General features: G+C 42.8%; 1 protein-coding gene across 4 annotated transcripts in view; it reads right to left on the bottom strand.

Moving 5' to 3' along the window:
* The window catches only part of LOC137435630 (BRISC and BRCA1-A complex member 2), a 47,926-nt gene extending 28,864 nt beyond the window's left edge, over positions 1-19,062 (bottom strand). Inside the window, exons 1-6 of one of the 4 annotated variants that reach the window (XM_078784100.1) lie at positions 19,004-19,050; positions 18,442-18,532; positions 12,608-12,799; positions 12,419-12,495; positions 12,207-12,301; positions 2,892-3,086 (exon numbers count right to left, since the gene is read on the bottom strand). In XM_078784100.1, the coding sequence (XP_078640226.1) occupies positions 2,892-3,086; positions 12,207-12,301; positions 12,419-12,495; positions 12,608-12,726 (486 nt within the window). In that variant the 5' untranslated portion in view covers positions 12,727-12,799; positions 18,442-18,532; positions 19,004-19,050. Of the gene's footprint in view, positions 1-2,891; positions 3,087-12,206; positions 12,302-12,418; positions 12,496-12,607; positions 12,849-18,441 lie in introns of all 4 variants that reach the window. The other 3 variants (XM_078784101.1, XM_078784099.1, XM_078784102.1) reach the window with 3 other exon arrangements.
* Positions 19,063-20,224: the final 1,162 nt, after the last annotated feature.

Here is a 20,224-nt window from a genome sequence, read left to right on the forward strand (position 1 = left end):
GTTGGGGATCACGTTTGTGGAGTTTCGTGTTGATCGGATAAGGTTCGTTTTTCTATCTAAGATGGTTGCCAAACCACGTGACCTATGATATCATCATTTTCAAACTATATGCGACAATGCTGTTAGATGGTATTTTAAAATTTCGCATAGATAGGGTAAGTGGTTTCAGAGATATAATTATTTAATATTTTCCTTCAATCTAATATGGCTGCCACACCATGTGACCAACGATGTTTTCATGATCATGTTTTAATCGCCATGCCTAGCCAATGACACATAAAGTTTAAAGTCAATCGATTTGGTGGTTTGGGAGAAGATGTTTTTCTGAAGGTTTTATGTTAAATCCAATATGGCTGCCAAACCATGTGACCCATGATGTCAAAATTTAATATTTCAATACAAATGGGTCATAGATCATGTGCATGCAATTTCAGATTTTTAGGATAAGGAATTTGATTAAAATAGTTTTGGCTGGTATACCAATTCACTGATGATGTCATCATTATCATGCTTTTGTTCCACATTGGGAGTACTTGACAATGTGACAAGTTTCAAATTTTTCCATTCAGCGGTTTCTGAGAAATATTTTTTTAAAGCTATTTGCGTTTAATCCAAAATGGCTGCCATACCACGTGACCTATGGCATCACAATTATCATAAAAAATCATTCTGCATGGGTGTCACTCCTACCCTGAAAGTTTCGTCTCAATCGGACATATGGTTGCTGAGAAAAACGAGGTTTAGCCTGTACGGACGGACGTGCGTACAACACGAAAACATAATGCCTCCGACCACCTTCGGGGGCGGAGGCATAAAAAAGAGCCATACCTGTCTGTCTGTTTGTCATGCTATAACTTGAGAACAGATTAACGGATTCCAATGAAACAAGAATGCCAGATTCAGGGAATTCCCAGGAAGGTTTGTGATGCAAAAAGAGAAAAAGAGAGAAAAAAGGACAGTTTGTGTATGGGTAAATGGGCACACATGGCGAAACTGCAAACGCCAACTTGCGACGCTGGTTACCCCCCAATGAATGGCAGGATGTTCCAGGAATCCTTTTTTGTTCTTGCCCCATAGATTAGCCATCGCAGCAATTCATTAGATTGGTATTCTAGTCAGCGAAGCGACAGGTCTTATATTCTAGTAATTATAAATTGATCCAGCTACAATTGTCTGAAGAACAAGTGCATTTAGTCAGATGAGAGCGATTTGTTCATTTAATGTATCGGGTGTGAGGAATTAGCAATTTTACAAACAGGAATTTTCTCCTTTCACTGCCGAATCATAATGGGGCCATTGAACAAGAGATAAAATTTGCCGAAAAAAATTTCTACTTTCACAAGAATGAGCGCACTGCGACCACAACCTGCGGCAAAATCCGGTAAAGGGCTGATTTGGAAACTCTTAAAAGATGAACAGCGAGATTTGGAAACACATTTAATTAGTTATTAAAATTTTAACTTGCCACCTCTTATCCATGTCATCAGACCCATGGTTATACCGTCGCAAGGTCATGAATTGCTTAAGCGCAATATGGGGCCATTCAAAATTACGTAAAACTTTTTAAAATAGTAATTTGCATAACATAACGCTTGATTACGTAACGCTTGATTACGTAACGCTTGATTACGTAACGCTTGATTACGTAACGCTTGATTACGTAACGCTTGATTACGTAACGCTTGATTACGTAACGCTTCATTACGTAACGCTTCATTACGTAACGCTTCATTACGTAACGCTTGATTACGTAACGCTTGATTACCGTGTGTTCTGACAGGCTTGATTAACCCTGACTATTAGTCGACATATGATGGATTTTTCGGGGTCCCTCGTCGTCAATAACAGTCGACACAAACAAAGCCAACGGTTTTAGTAATTTGAGTAACATAATGCTTGATTACATAACGTAATAGAACGTTTGATTACATAACGTAACGCCTGATTACCATGTGCTCTGGTGTATGGTGCGTTCTGATGGACTTGATTAAACCTTACTGTTATTCGACATGTGGTTAGATCTTTCGGGGTCCCTCATCTTGAATAGCAATCGACCCAAACAAAGCCAATGGAAATCTGATGCAACAAACCCTGGCAGTGCATGATCAACAGAGGCCTATGCGTCTGTGTTAAGCCCACCAGAGAACCAAGATGGCGGCTCTACCATTTCGTCCTGGTGTTATGGTGGGTGGAGTCAAGTGACAGATGTGGATGTGATCCAGCAGCTGTCCGACCAATGGGTGCACATGGCGATCTTTTTCCAAGCATTCAACACACTCCTCTGACACAAACCTTTATTTGAGCGGTGTATAGGCAACTGACAGCTGCCTCAATTGCTCTCAAAAATAAATAAATAAATAACCCGGGTTATGTGCATGAAGCAAAAACATGGCTACTGCTTATAATTCAAAACACCTCACTGCACTGGAAAATGTGGAGGAAGGGATACTGTACTGTAAAGGGTGGGACTTGTAATACCCTCTCCCACCTGGAGGCAATACACATTTACATAGAGAATTTGCATTACCCCCTCCCCAAGACCACCAACGAAGATAAAAACATCCCTATACACGAATTGGGGTCATGCTGATCCTATGTAGCAAGTCTGGATGGAATCGGCCCAGAATTGTAAGAGTAGTGCGACAAACACACACCTGTCCATGCAAAAACATTTGGCCCGTTATTTTTATGCCATACCCACAACTCAGCATTCCCACTTACTAGGTAGTCCTAACCCCAGGCAGGGAATTCCGCCAGAGTACCAGTACATTTGTTCATAATTGCTGCAAAAATATTCTATTACAAAGAACATAAAAAGTCTGATTATTAACTTTGTGTAGCTGTGAGGTGCCCAAGCGTCTCGTTTGCAGTAGGCATGGGGCAAGGCTTACCCAAGGGGGGTGATGCCCGGCAAACACCTCCAGATTCCTGCCATAATTGGTCTCCTCTGCCAATGAGTTGTACTCAAAAAGAAGGCGAGAACATTTATGCAGATGTTCTATCTGGTGCTCACGATACTGCTCAAGTAGTTCCGCAAGTAGTTTCTGCAGGCAATCTGCCTCGCGGGGATCCCAGTCTGTAAGGTGCTGTAAAAAACAAGCGTGTGCTCACCTTATCAAGCGAAACTGCCCTTTTGATTCTTCCTGTCCATTTATTTTTGCACATCCTACTTGTCTCACACAGTTTACACGATTCACACAGATCATTTGGCACATCCTCAGTAAAACTCTGCAGGATATTCGACTTCCAAGTAAAAAAACAGCTCAACAGAAAAATTTATAGTGGTGGAACACGTTCCTCTATACATGGTTGGTGTAAGCTGGTTCGAATTTAACTTCAATGTTTGCTTATAAAAGGCAGGTTAATGTACGGTCGAGTGTTCATTTGAAGGGAACATCTTGATAATGTTGGAAAACAAAACACAAACTAGAGAGTTCATAGAACACCTTACCCCTTGCCGTGTTCAAGTATATAATCCAAATGAAATAAAAGAAAGATTTGAAAGGTCGTATAAAAAAATAATTCCGGAAGTTTACCACTGTTGATGCAGTGGCTTTTACACCACCTTATTTAACACGTTACTCGAGTTATTCATGCCTGTTGTTTGTGTCCTTTATAACATCCTTACTTTATAACAGTAACTTTCCTCTTTGGAATGATTTTCAATTTTGTTTGACTGCCAGACAGTCAAACGGAGTAAGAGTATTACCTCACTTCTCTCTGCGTATGTAGGATTGGGAGAAATTCAGATCCAAAGTACTATTAAACCACAGGTTCTTTTTCCGATTTGTATTCAAAATTTAACAACTCATTCAAATTAAGTAGTTCCTTGACCATTGACTAAATTGATGAATGATGAATTGTTTAATTAAATTAAAATTAAATGATGAATTGCAAAAGATTATGGGAATAGAGCCTGTGATGGATGCTGTGAAGAGAAACAGGTTGAGATGGTTTGGTCATGTGTTGAGGAAGGATGAAAGTGACTGGTTGAGAAGAGTGATGGAAATGAATGTAGAAGGAAGTAGAGGACCGGGAAGACCGAGAAAGACTTGGCTAAAGATGGTCGAAGAAGAAATGCGGGCAAGGGGGTTAACAAGGGGAGATGCAGAAAATATGGCAAAATGGAGAAGATTGTCATGGGGACCGGAAGGCTAACCCCCGCTCTTGCAGGGAAAATGGCCTTAAAATGCCTGTTGTTGTTTATTGTCTTGACCATAAACTAACATTTTATGGATGGACGCACAGACAGAAGTGAACCAATTGCTTTACCCCACTTTTTACTTTGTGTGCGCAAGGAAACTAGAACGGCACTCGGTAGAGCGCATCCCTCCACCAGACTGAACAGTTTACGTTTGTAGTTTGTATCTCACCGATAGGCCAGATCTTAACGAAAATCCAATTAGCTTGTTCCCTTCACCGACACAACTCATCCACCAAGTTTTGTCACAATGCGTACACAACTTTTTGAAATATCGTGCTATATAATCGTTTTTTGCCCCATCCCTCAATGGTGAAGAATCACAAAAAGTTCTCGTATTGTTACGGATTCGTCACTTCCGCCTTTGTTGTTATTATATACTTGTAGGATTTTTAGTTTCAGGTAATATTGTTGTTAAGATTTTTGTGTGAAATTGAGATGACTTTAGTAAAAGGTAAAAATAAATGTTTGTGGAGGAAAAAGGAAAACGCAGCAAAGAACTGGAAGGAGGTGGAGGAGGAGGAGAAGAACGGCTATGATAGAGATACAGCCGTGAATCGCATCGAGGCTGCAGGCTTTTTTGATATTGGTCGCGAATGAGTTGAGGTTTCCTGGGAAAGGGATTGTCCGCGACATCGTCACCTATTGCGAGTGCAATTAAACCTGCATCTCAGGTTTTATCACCAAGTGTGAGTCATTGTTGGAGAGAAATCAAGCGCCTCCATTACAGGCCGATACGCCATTTTGTCGTCGAAGAAGAAGAGGCTGTCCGCTTGGTGCATCTTGTCGTGTCGTTGGGATTTCCATATCAACCTCACCGTGTGGAGCGCTGTTGGTTTACATATCGGCTCAATTCCCATATCGACCTCTCACCTCGTAACTCCTCATTCGCCGTCGTGCCGATACCTGCCTATTATTCTCGTCGTTCTGCACAGCTTCAACCAGCGTGGAGATCCGTGCACGGACTTTGGGGAAGGTTACATTTCACTCACGTTGGGTGTATCGTGAGTTTATTGCTTTGAGAGCATTGGGGAATGATGGTACTATCATAAGTATTGTTCATTTGATGCAAGTGACATTTTCATTGTACTTTCTTTAATAGTGTTATTATTGTGTATGTGAGAGTTCTTAATACGATTACTTGTTTTGTTCTACAATTGCATTGGTGTGGTTTTACCATGGTTTATTGGAACATGCAAAATAACATCTTTCTGCCGTGTTCCCACTCCAGACTCTGAGGTGCACCGTAACCGGAGTTTCGGGAGGTAATACGTAACACTATCCAGATCCAGATCTTCACCAATATCTATCAAAACTTGACAGCAGGACTAACGGTCACACGATGGAGGTTGTAGCGACTTTATTTGTCCCCTTCCCAAGTGAGTTTTCCCCGTCAAGGGGGTTGCATGGTAAGGTGTATATCTGTATTAAGATAGCTAATTGTAAAACAACATCAATACTAACTCTAACAGCCACTTTATAACTGCTGGCAGTGATGACCGGTTTCCTCTGCCTTCCCGCTTTCATACAACCCCACTTTCACATTATCATTATTTTTCCCCATCAATTTATCCCTAGATGATGATCAAGAAATTTCGTCATAATGACATCATAATGGAGGCACCTATGACATCATCATTCACAAGGGTTATTCTCCATGGAGAGTTCTTTACAATGAGACATGTCTCAATTTTTTCTGTCCAGCACTTTTTGAGATATAGAGGTGCAAATTTTTCGGTTTTTCCAAGGTGGCGCCCGTACCACGTGACCTGTGACATAATTACCATTAAAATATTATACAGGCCGAGGCGCTCCTATGGTGAAAATTTCTTGTCAATAGGTCCAACTGTTGCAGAGAAAATTATTTTTAAAGGAAATAAATCTGAAAAATGGCAGTGGCACAATCACTTTGAAGGCCTGAGAAGAAAAAGTGTTGCATTTCTTCTTCTTCCAACAATAACGACTTCTGGCTTCCAGACCGTACAACCAATCAATCATATTGGAATTTAAAAAACCTATTCCCCTTGATGACAAGCTACATTGCATTAAAGATTCAAGTCGATCAATGCAGCGGTTCAAGAGATAGAAGCTTTTTAAGATTTCCGTTCAATTATATTTATTGCGGCCAAACAATGTGACTTATCGCAACTTCCCAAGTAAAGTTTAACTTCCCCACAAGGGGAACATTTATATAAAGTTTCCACTCAATATCTTCAAAATTGAGGGAGGAGATAGGTTTTAAAGTTTATGCTTAAAAACGTCATAACTCAGAAACCATGTGATGTATGACGTCATCACCCGGGAAATTTTTGTTCATCATGGGTATGTGATTATGCATGCAAAGTTTGGGCTCGATCTGTTCAATCGTTGCAGAGAAAAAGAGATTTGTGTTTTTCACGAAAAACAATATGGCGGCCAAACCATGTGATGTATGACGTCGACATTTTTTGCATTCTGAATATTTTTTTTGCTTAGGTCATGTAAAAACAATATCATATTCGTAGCATCAAGGGGTCTATTTGTGGCATTCTAACTTCATAACGTTAGCACTTTTAATATCCCAAATAAACATTTTTCTTTGGTCCCATTGCAGAATTTTTTTAGAATGAGCCATGACTCAATTTTTTCCATTGAGCCGTTTCGGAGATATAGAGCCAAAGTTGAAGGTATTTTCTAAGATGGCGCCCATACCACGTGACGTATGACGTCATAATTAGCAGTAAAAAAATGACATGTCTAGCCAATCACTTGTTGAAAATGTCCTGTCAATCGGACCAACGGTTGCTGAGAACATCAATTTTAAAGTTTTCGGAGGTGAAAAATCAGGCGGAATAATAATAATCCTAGGAAAGACAATAGGTATTCCTCTACATTTCATGTAGAGGAAACCTGATAATATCCCCCTCCCCAACGGGGTTTCCTTCTTGGACAAATGCCGTGTCAACGTATATAAATAGCTCATCATGGCGTTTCGTGGGGGCACCCTTGTATTATACACCGGAGTGAAAATACTGGCACATCATTGCAAATCCCCACACTTTCCACCAAAAGCAAAGTTAAAAGATGGCAAAAAGTTCCACCAGGAGTGACCCAATATACCAAATTTTTGGTTTAAAAAAAAAAAGTTCTGTTTTGACGCCTGTGACTAAGTTCCTTTTACCTTGTTACTGTTCATTTTGTTCCTCTCCTGGTCCTCTTGTTATGCTCCTCTCTCTACTGTTCCTTTTATCCTGTTACATATTGATCAATTCAGTGTACGGCTCAGTTCCACGAGCCTTGGCTATTCAACAAAAAAGTGTGGGATTTAATTAAGTAGAAGATTTGTTGTAAACAAAAGCCCAAATAAAATTTGACAAGATCATATCAACCTGCTTGACATTGAGACTCATTTTCATCATCCTGCAAGTATCTAGCTGGACAACGTGGATAAAACCTCCCCCAGCAAACGGGCAGAAGGGATGTGAAGTCCAATGATGTGGCAATCCCCATGTTGACATGCCTCAGCGAATGCCCTATTCATCGGGAAATACAGAATTTTCCAGGAATTCCTGCGATGGAGGCCATTTGTGATGTTTTAGAGTCGTTCATGGATCTACTAACTCATAGCCTCCCCAAATAAACGATTTGGAGATTCACAAAGTTGCATGTGCTGCTTAATGACGTCACTGGGAGAGTTCGTTTTCGTCATGAGACTAGACGTGCAAGCTTGGTACAAGTTGCCCAACATGCCAGATGGTGGAGGCAAGAATGGGTGTGGAAGGAAGGCTCTGAAGTACAAAGTTCATGAAGCAAGAATTCCGCAGGAAATGTGGTTTCACCTTCCTATTGCCGTCCATATTAAAAAGACCATTTCAAACCCTCAATGGGAACATCGGCGATATCGATTCATTTAGGTTATTTTTTTAAGGAAACCGCATCGTGACAAAGTGGCATCGACTGTTCCACTTCTGCATTTCTCCAGTCACACAGGCATCGTCATACTCCACGAGCTTCACAAGTGATGGGACAAAGTAGCTCTTCTTAGGCCTTGTGCACCCCTGCATGTTCAGCTCAATGGATTCAAAGCATCGCTCCCAAGGTGTAATCCCTCCTTGACGTAAGCCTGGAAATCATCCCTTTGAAGGGCTCACAGAAGAGTTTTTGAGGCCGAGGTGATGTCATCAATTGATGTCTTTGTTATTATCAATGATGATGGATTTATGTTCGGTAAAACGATGAGTATGGAGAAGTTGTAGAATTGGGAGAAGAAAAATTGCAATAACCTCTCGACATTAAATGTAGTGAACTTGTTTTAACATTTGTTGAAAACATCAGTGTACAAAGGTTAAATATAAACATCTATAGAAAGAAACTTTGCATTACAATAAAACACTGACGAATCAATCTGTCGGTTATCAATCTGTTAATAAACAATTATTATTCCCACACTTAAAAATAAATAATAATAATAATAATAAAATAATGGAGAGGATATTGAAATTGGCTCCGCCCATCACGCTATCTCCTCCTAAGCGGTTGGGCAGAAATTCAAACTTGGCAGTTATGATCACCACATGGCAAGAATGCATGAGCGCAGTATCATTTTGGTACATTTAAAAAACATTTTTAAGAAAACTTTGTATATGCAATTGAGTTTGGGGGACGTATGGAATATGTAACGACTTTTTTGGGATTTGAACCCCGGTTCATGCCACAGGGATGGGGCCTTCGGGTCACAATAGAAGATTTTTAAAACTCCAAATTTGATATTGGGTCTTTCTTGGTGGAAGTTTTTGCCATCTTTCAACTTTGCTTTAGGTGGGAAGCGTAGGTATTTGCAATGGCGCGTCATCGACTTCGCTCTAGTTATTGTTAGTCTAAGTCCAGCCCAGCCCGGCTCTGACACGGAGAAGTTTAAAGTTGATATTGGGGGAAATAAAACATCATTCACTAATTTTCTGTCATACAATCATGAGTTATTCACAGCAGAGCAAAGAACACTCATAATTCCCCATCATTGGTTACTCAATATGACAAACAAAAACAAATAAACACAATACGGATACGGCCTTGTTATTTGAGTATTTGGGTATGGCGGAACACTGCTAGTGGTGAGTCTGATATACTGAAGAGTGCAAAAACCATCACTTAGAACCTTAACTGCATCCTTTTGTATTCAGTGGTTGCATTTCTGCTCACACATTATCCTCTGCACCTGCTTGACACCTACCTACCCTCACTTTTGAACTCTGCATTGAACCTTGATGTCTGTGTATAGCTATTACACTAATTAACCTAGAACGACTCGGAGTGCGTCCTCCACCAGGCTGAGCAGTTTATGTTTTGTATCCCACTGAAAGGCTCGATCTGCACCCGGACCTTAACCAAATTCAAATTCGCTTGCAGTGTTGTAGTCGAGTCCAACTGGTCCGAGTCCAAGTGCGAGCTGTTCGAGTCAAAGTCATTACTCAAGCCGAGTCCGAATACTTGGCATTCAGAGTCCGAATCCGAGTCCTCCAAAAAGTGGACTCAAGCCCGGACTTGAGTCCTACATCACTGCCGGCTTGTTCTTGTCACACATCCAACTCATTCATCTAGTTTTATCATAACTCGTCCACAGCTTTTTAAAATATCGTAACATTTTGTTTTTGGTTCCATCTCTGAATGTTGCAGAATTACTTGAAACACAACACAACAACAACACAACAACAGGCATTTTAAGGCCATTTTCCCTGCAAAAGCGGGGGTTAGCCTTGCGGTCCCCATGACAATCTTCTCCATTTTGCCCTATTTTCTGCATCTCTCCTTGTTAACCCCCTTGCCCGCATTTCTTCTTTGACCATCTTTAGCCAAGTCTTTCTCGGTCTTCCCCGTCCTTTACTTCCTTCTACATTCATTTCCATCACTCTTCTCACCCAGTCACTTTCATCCTTCCTCAACACATGACCAAACCATCTCAACCTGTTTCTCTTCACAGCATCCATCACAGGCTCTATTCCCATCATTTTTCCCATCATGCAGAATTACTTGAAAGATTTTTTAAATTCTCAGATCCGAATCCGGATCCTCACCAAAATCAAATCATTTCTTCATTGTCACACACCCAACCTGTCCACCAATTTTTGTCCGGATCCGTCCACTTACAGACATATCTTGAGATATCCTGCTCACAGACAAACAGACAGACAAACAGGGGTGAAAACATAACCTCCGTCTACCTTTGGTGTTTTTGTTTTTTTGTATACAGAATCGAGGCTCGTGAAAGAGCTAATATTCATCACAAAAACAAATCAAAGAGACAAATTCCATGGATACCAAAGGAGGAGGGTTTGGTGAGCAGAGCGGAGTGCCAGACCGTATCGAAGGCACGTGATATGTCGAGGGAGACAGCTCTAATTTCCTGTTTGGCATTGAGGACCTCCATCCATTGTTGAGACAGCAGAAGCAGCATGACCAGAGTAGAGTGACCTGGTCTGAAACCAAATTGATGATCAGAGATCAAGCCATTGGAGAAGAGGAAAGATTTCATATCCGAAGCAATGATGGATTCCATGACTTTGCTGATAATTGGGAGAAGGCTGATTGGTCTGTAGTTGCTGGGATCTGTTTTTGCACCTTTTTTGTGCAAAGCGGTGATATTGGCTGATTTCCAAGCAGATGGCAGATGACCTTGAGCAAAAGAGAGGGTGAAGAGAACAGAGAGAGGGAGTGAAAGAGCGGAAGAACAGGATTTTAGGACCCGTGGGCTGATGCCTTTAGGTCCAGTTGCAGAATCAGAGTCGAGGGTTGACAGAAACTTTTCCACCTTGTCAGGAGGAAAGGACACAGAGTCCAGGAGCAGCTGGGTATGACTGGGTACGGTGGGTACAGAGAGGGATGGGTTTGGGACACAAGATTTAGAGGCAAACACAGAGTTGAGGCATTCAGCTTTTTCACGTGCGGAGTCAGCTGTGTAACCATTTGAGGTGAGGGGTGGGGGATGGAGGGGGAACAAACACCAGAAACAGATTTGACCAGACTCCACCAGGATTTGGAAGAGGGAGACAGATAGGAGAGTTCGGTCTTGAGAATGGAGAGATATTGTTTCCTGGCTCTCCTGAGGGTGGAGACACACTTGTTTCGGGCTTTGTGAAAGGAAAAGAGATTTCCTTCCGTTGGATTTGCTTTCCAGGAGACGAAGGCAAGTTGTTTCTGGGCAACAGCCTCATCACAAGATTCCGTGTACCATGGACGGGAGGAAGGGTATGACAACTGAAGACGAGATGGGATAAATCTGTGCATGAGAGAGAGAGCAATTTACTTTGGAAGAATTCCCAGGATGAGTTGATGTCAGAGGCGGTAGAGATGGGAGACCAGTCCAGATGATTGATGGCTGATTGAAGACCGTGTCAGTTGGCCTGAGTGAAATGCCAAACTCGTCGACGCTGAGGAGGGCTCCCTGAGAATGGTCAGAGAGATGTCCACTTTAACAAGGACATGATCAGATGATCCGATTGGAGCAGAAGAAGAGCAGCAGACATTTTCAGGGAAGTTAATCATAACCAAGTCGAGAACAGAAGATGCTCTGTTGACTGAGATCCGGGTCGGGAAATTGACAGATTGTGTCAGTCCCAGTGAGTCGCAGAAGTCCTTTGCTGAGGAGCCATGGCTGGTGAGAGAGGTACCCATACCCAGCCAACTGGCATGGTGACAATTGAAATCACCACATATGAGGAAGAGAGAGTTGGGATGGGTAGATAGAAGTTGGTCCATATTATCAGACAGCGAGATGTAGATGGAGTCATCACTGTTTGGTGGACGGTACAACACACATATGAACAAGAGGTGGGAGCGAAGGGGAAGCCGTAGCCAGAGGTATTCCTGGGGGTGAGGTGGAGAGAGGGCAGTGCAGGGCGAGTGAGGAAGAGAGTTTTTGATAAAGATGATTAACTAAAGATGATGATTAATTAAAGATGGTGGTGGAGGTAATTAACGATACACAAACTAACAATATTTCCCCAAAACTATAAATGGGTTTTACAATCACCGGTAATCTTTCTGGATTAGGCATGAAGTCCGTATCTTCTCCAAATATGAAGTCAGGAGATAGCTCTGGGTGCAAGGCATTGAAAATGACATCCCCTGTGAAACAAAAATGGAATTCAGCAATAGATTTGTACCCTGTTACTCCAGTAAGAATTGATGAGGTTGTTTTGATCTGTTATACTAGATACAAAGACAAAATATTTATAAACGTACATGTGAGGGTTTCTCCTGCATATGGAATGTGCAGTTTGAATCGGTCACAGCATGGAGGAGGGGTCACAGACGGACATCTGGAACACAAGCACATAGGATTGTATGAAAGGCCTCACTCTATTGAGGGCACAGCTCGCTTGTTAGTTCACCTCTCGTGTTACGCACTGTGCCGAGAAGTTAGACACATACCCACTTGCCACGTCTGTGATGAACAGTGTCCCGGGCCCATTACGGCCCGTCCGAAGAAGGAAGTCCACTTGATTCCTCACTTCGGGAGAGAGGTTTGCCAAAATCTCCTCTATTGACATATCTTCACAACTTGCCGCTCACAATGTAGAAATATGGCCAAGGTCCAACACTTCTTACTGATGTGTCTTGGCCCTTGTTGAAAGGGATGAAGATTGTAATCTTTCACCAGAAAAAAATTAATCTGAAAAATTAAAACATTCTAACTACCATGCCAGAAGATTTCTCCATAGTACAAAACTCAGGTGCCACAGGTATAAAACAGAACCATCAAACGCACAGCTCAAATGTTGCTGGAGGACGATGTGTTTTCATTCTAAAGTTTAACTTCAGTGGCACACGATTAGCAAGGACACAAGGTTATGCAAGGACACAAGGTGATGTAAGGACACAAGGTTATGTAAGGACACAAGGTTATGTAAGGACACACAGTTATGTAAGGACACAAAGTTATGTAAGGCCACAAGGTGATGTAAGGACACAAGGTGCTGTAAGGACACAAAGTTCTGTAAGGACACAAAGTTCTGTAAGGACACAAAGTTCTGTAAGGACACAAGGTTATGTAAGGACACAAGGTGATGTAAGGACACAAGGTGATGTAAGGACACAAGGTCATGCAAGGACACAAGGTGATGCAAAGACACAAGGTGATGGAAGGGCACAAGGTTATGTAAGGACACAAGGTTATGTAAGGACACACGATTAGCAAGGACACAAGGTTATGCAAAGACACAAGGTTATGCAAGGACGCAAAGGACACAAGGACATAAAAGGACACGAGGGCATCCAAGGACAGAAGGTTATGCAGTTATACAAGGTTATAGAGTTATACAAGATTACACAAAGTTGAACAGTGTTAAACAAAGACACAATGGCACAATAAAAGACAACTCTGCCCCATGGAGCCTGCTCTGCTCCAATACAAAAACACATACTTGAGGATAACACATAACTGATGACAAGCTCCACAGCAACCAAAGAGTATGGGGTGGCCAGGACTCTGGACACAGACACACAGAGAGCGACAGAGACACACAGAAAGCGACACAAACACACACACACAAATCCTAGTCTTGTTCACACACACACACACACAGCACCACACACACACACACAGCACCACGTGCCACACACAGCGCCACACACAGCGCCACACACACACACACAGCGCAACACACACACAGCGCAACACACACACAGCGCAACACACACACAGCGCAACACACACACAGCGCAACACACACACAGCGCAACACACACACAGCGCAACACACACACACACAGCGCCACACACACAGCGCCACACACACAGCGCCACACACACAGCGCCACACACACAGCGCCACACACACAGCGCCACACACACAGCGCCACACACACAGCGCCACACACACAGCGCCACACACACAGCGCCACACACACACACACACACACACACACACACACACACACACACACACACACAGCGCCACACACACACACACACACACACACAGAAAAACAAAGATAGACACATAGACACAGACATACACAGAGTCATACACACACAGCGACACACACATACACACAGAGCGACACACACATACACATAGAGCGACACACACATACACATAGAGCGACGCACAAACACTCACAAAGCGACATACACACATACAGTCATGGCCCAAAATATTGGCACCGTTGCACTTTTTTCAAATAATGCATCATTTCTTCCAGAAAATTGTTGAAATAAAAAAATGTTTTGGTATTTAGGATTACATTACATATATTACACAATACATATGTATTTCTTTGGTTTGCAGTGGAACAAAACAAAAAAGGCTGAAAAAAAATCACTAAATCTTAGCTTATTCCACACAGAAATCCTAAAATGGCCTGGAAAATATTATTGGCACATTTTAGAGGTTGTTAGAAATAATTCGATTTCAAGGTGATTCTCCTTTACTTTGGAATTGAACTCATCTGTGGTGACTTACAGGTGCCTGCAATATAAAAAAATCACTCATCCAACCAGTTTGAATAGAGAAAAGGAGTCATTCTGCTGTTTTGTGTCACTGTGTATACCGCAATGACCATGGAGAAAAGAAAGAAAACCAGAGAATTGTCGGAGGAGGTTAGACACAAGATTGTAGCCAAGCATGGACAATCTCAAGGAAACAAGTCCATCTCCAGAGACCTTGATGTCCCTGTGTCCACCGTACGCAATTTTATCAGGAAGTTTAAGGCCCGGACAAGGCACTTCGATCAACTGCCAAACAGATTCAAGCTGACCTTCAGACACAAGACACGACAGTTTGAACTCACACCATTCATTCGTCGCCAACATAATGAAAGGGGGTTCTATCGTAGGAGACCCAGGAGGACCACACTGCTGAAAGAGAGACATAAGAAAGCCCAACTGGAACAAGTTTTTCCAAAACACACCGTAACAAGCCAAAATCCTTCTGGGAGAATGTCCTGTGGACAGATGAGACAAAATTAGCGCTTTTTGGTAAAGCACATCATCTCTATGTTTACAGAAAACAGAATGAAGCCTTCAAAGAAAAGAACACCTTCCCTACAGTCAAACATGGAGGAGGTTTTGGGGTTGCTGTGCTTCCTCTGGCACTGGGTACCTTGAATGTGTGCATGGCGTCATGAAATCATGAGAGTACAAAGGCATTTTGGAGCACAATGTTCAACCCAGTGTCAGAAAGCTGGGTCTCCGTCGAAGGTCATGGGTCCTGCAGCAGGACAATGACCCCAAACACACTTCAAAAATCACCCAGGAATGGTTGAACACAAAACGCTGGACTGTTCTGAAGTGGCCAGCAATGAGTCCAGATCTAAATCCCATTGAACACCTGTGGGAAGATCTGAAAACAGCAGTTGGGAGAAGGCACCCTTCAAATCTGGGAGAACAGGAGCAGTTTGCACAAGAAGAGTGGGACAAACTACCAGTACAGAGGTGTCGTAAGCTCATTCATGGCTACAGGAAGCGCTTGACTGCAGTTATTTTGTCCAACGGCTGTGCTACCAAATATTAAGTTGAGGGTGTCAATAATTTTGTCAAGGCCATTTTTTTTTTTCCTGATTCATGTATATATTACGTTCTGAATCAAAAACAAAGGTTTTGTAACATTAACAGTGAAATGAAAAATTGTGGAGAATAAATACTTTTGTCAATTTCAATTTGTTTAGAGAAAATGTGTTATTTGAAAAAAGTGCAAGGGTGCCCATATTTTAGGCCACGACTAAAAGGCCACCACAAAAATCGATAGTGACACAGAGCGACACATACACACACAGAGCGACACACGCACACAGAGCGACACACGCACACAGAGCGACACACGCACACAGAGCGACACACGCACACAGAGCGACACACACGCACACAGAGCGACACACACGCACACAGAGCGACACACGCACACAGAGCGACACACGCACACAGAGCGACACACGCACACAGAGCGACACACGCACACAGAGCGACACACACGCACACAGAGCGACACACACGCACACAGAGCGACACACACGCACACAGAGCGACACACACGCACACAGAGCGACACACACGCACACAGAGCGACACACACGCACACAGAGCGACACACACGCACACAGAGCGACACACACGCACACAGAGCGACACACACGCACACAGAGCGACACACACGCACACAGAGCGACACACACGCACACAGAGCGACACACGCACACAGAGCGACACACGCACACAGAGCGACACACGCACACAGAGCGACACACGCACACAGAGCGACACACGCACACAGAGCGACACACGCACACAGAGCGACACACGCACACAGAGTGACACACACGCACACAGAGTGACACACGCACAGAGTGACACAAGCACACAGAGAGACCAACACAGAAAGAAAAGCACAGAGAGAGACACAGAAAAAGACAGACACACAAAATCGGAAAAGCGTAGGTTCTGCAAGGTAGAAACAGAAAGTACGAGCCACCTCCAATCGGGATGTAAAAACAACTCATGTCAGAACAGCTGCACACACAAAGGTACAACAGGGTTTGTGGAGTAATCTACCGGCACATCAAAAAAAAAATTCAATATCACAGTTCCAGAAAACCCATGGAAATATGAATCAAAAGCAATCATTGAAAACAAGGAGGTTACACTCACGTACGGCCATCGAGCGTGAACATAGAGAACAAAGCATCAAAGGGTAGTGTTATTAACCTTTGTGGGGTATATAGACTGCAGTAGATCTACGATTAGATGCGTTCGTCGATGTGAAACACCCCTTGGAGAGGTGGGATTTTATTTGTATTAATATTTTTGGAACATCAATATTATGCTACTATCACTAGTTTTGTTATTAGAAGCGGCCTTGGAAAAACGCCACGATAAAGCTATCGTCACACGGATATACACCTCAACATGCAACCCCATTGGCGGGGAAAACCCCATTGGGGCGGGGGACAAATGAATTTGCTAGAACCATCATTGTGCAACCCTTAGTCCTCCTGTCAAGTTTGGTTGAGATTGGATAAGTAACGACCAAATGGACCAAATGTATCGCGCGGTCAAAAATCGTCAGACAGACAGACAGACAGGCACTGTATTGCGTATTTTAGTACGATGACAATTCTGCAGTTCTTCATGGATTGGAAGCTCTCGGTTGGCTTTGAGGCTCTCTCCCAGCATTCTTGCTTTCCGACACACATCAGGGGGTGGGATGTCAGACAGGAGTGGGAGTACAGGTGCTGATTTCAGTGTACTGCAGATTATCCGCATCAGCGTTTTCAGGACAGTATCCAAGTGTTTTGTGCGGCTGCTCTTTGCCAAAGCAGAAGAACAGTATTCCGCTGCAGATTACACAAGAGCAAGGTGCGTGCACTTGATCCCCAGCAGGTGCCCGCTAGTTTCCAGATGATGTTTACCTGGTCTTGATCTTTTCTGTGACCCGTTTTAGCCGTTCTCGGAACGTGAGGCTGCAATCAAGCGTGACTCCAACGAGGTACTTGGGGAACAATTCATTCTAGATTTGTTTGCTACAAAAGGAAACCTGGAGTTTGCTGTTAGACAGTCGGTTGCTGAGATGGAAAGCGGTAAATGTCGTCCTAGGTGAGTTTTAGGCGGAGGCACAGTAGATGAAATATTGCTCCAATACGTTTACATCCTGGAACAGGGTACGGCTGAGATCTTCAAGTTTGATTGCTTGGGTAGCAAGGGTAAGATCATCTGTGTTGGAAAACTTTCTGTAGGTGGGACAAGGCATGTCACTCACATATATGTTGAAGAGGATTGGAGCTAAGACAGACTCTTGCGGAAGACCATAATTCAGAGTCCTTATGGAGTTTGGTTACTCTCCGAGTGAAATCCTATGTATTCGATTGCTAAGCATAAAAGAAAGGACACACATTGTGGCTTTGCCTGGGAAAGTCCTTGGACCTGGAAAGTCTATGGACCTGGAAAGTCCATGGACCTGGAAAGTCCATGGACCTGGAAAGTCCATGGACCTGGAAAGTCCATGGACCTGGAAAGTCCATGGACCTGGAAAGTCCATGGACCTGTAAAGTCCATGGACCTGGAAAGTCCATGGACCTGGAAAGTCCATGGACCTGGAAAGTCCATGGACCTGGAAAGTCTCTGGTCCTGAAAAGGCCCTGGTCCTGCAAAGGCCCTGGTCCTGGAATGTCCCTGGAAAGTCACAAGAACCTGGAAGGTCTGGCAGGTTTCAGCAGAGGACCATGTTGCCACACAGTATCATACATTAATGAAAGGTCAATGAGTGCAACACCTGTGGTGAACACGCATAGGTAGCCAGCTTGTTCGTTGGGAAGGTCGGGCTGCCTCTACCAGTGGAGAGAGCCTGGGCAGGAGCGACACGTCTGTGAGGGCGCAAATTGTCCAGGAACTCAGGATAGACACCACCAATTCATGCTGCCTTCCTTGTCATTCCTTTAACAACATGTCGCTGTTCAACTGCGGGAAAAGCTTCACAGTTATGGTTTAACACCGGAAGTCCCTCCTGCTTGGAATCAATATATTGAATCGATAGTGACACCTTTTGTACGTCTTTAAGTTTAACAAAGATTGGCCGCCACCTGCGAGTCATGAATGAATCAACATAAAAAAACGTTCCGTCACCAAAATAACAAAACAAGCGATTCATTCGCACAAACGTGCACCAGGAAATGATCACGAACGGTGGTCGCCTGTGGGAGCAGATCATCCGCTCAGGAATCCGGTCACGGGGATAGAAACACCAAGGGAATGGAGGTCACGATGAGGAAAACGAAGATGAGGGGTTACAAAGAAAAAATCAAGCCACAAACATCGAATAAACAAGCTCCACCAACCCGCCAACTCAAGCACTTCGCAACCTGAGGTAAATGTTGTTGTTGTTGTTGTTGTTATTACATATCGCGTCAATGTTGAATAATTTGTAACTATTTCGCTTACCTTTAATGGAGAAATCTTTATCGTTCCTTTAACAACATGTCAGCATTAAACTTTGTTTAAAAAAATCTTCGCAGTTATAGTTTAACACCGGAAGTCCATAGTATTTTAAATAAATGGACCGAATCCATAGGGATACCCTTTGTATGTCTTTAAATAAAGATTGGACACTAACTGCGCGTCCCCAGGACCTTATTTAAATTAAAAAACTACATTCGTATCTTAATTTAAACACTACTTTAGTAATAATATTAAAGGAATATCTATTTATTACGTACGCAAAATGACTGAAATATGGTGTTAGTATTAAAGGAACATCTACTTATTACGGACGCAAAATGACTGAATTTATGGTGTTATTATTAAAGGAACATCTACTTATTACGGACGCAAAATGACGGAATTATGGTGTTATTATTAAAGGAACATATATGTATTACGTACGCAAATCCTCGGATGGCTCAATCTTCCCAGTAAGCTGGTGTTTTACTCATTTTACCGACCTCAGAAGGATGACAGTGTTATGCTTGATGGTTATATGGGTTTTTATTCGCCTCCGTTGGACTTGGTCCGAAACGGAGGGGCTTATGGATTTCTACAGCATTTATTTATTTATTTGTTTATTATGATTCTGATGTAAACTACCATACTCTGTCTGTGCAGAGCTTCGGTGCTGCCAAAGCGGTTCCTTGGCAAGGGTTGTACTTGCCACTTGGTGGTATGCCATTGCCTTCCCAGCAGTAGTCATGGCAGGAATTTGTAATTTGTTCAGGATGTCGGCGATAACTGCTCAGGTTGGCGGATACTATAGTCCAGGACCTCGTGACTGCAAAGGGAGAATTAAAGGATAGAATCGATTTAACAGATGAATACAATAGAATGGAAAAACCTATTGGAGAATATGTGGGGTTGGAATGTTGGAGAGGATGTAAGAGATAGAGGCAAAGAACATTTATTTTTAATTTTATTTTTCTCTACAGCTATTGAGGCCCATGGGAGAGCACTTGCTTAGATGAGAGAATGAGGCCAAAATTGATCTGGATTTGTTTGAGGGAGAGCTAAATGAAACTGCAGGTGTACCTAACAACATCTCATTGTGTATGCAGTATACTATGTAAGAT

The sequence above is a fragment of the Myxine glutinosa genome, chromosome 9 (assembly GCF_964187855.1).
Source record: "Myxine glutinosa chromosome 9, kmMyxGlut1.1, whole genome shotgun sequence".
In the NCBI taxonomy this organism is placed as follows: Eukaryota; Metazoa; Chordata; class Myxini; order Myxiniformes; family Myxinidae; genus Myxine; species Myxine glutinosa.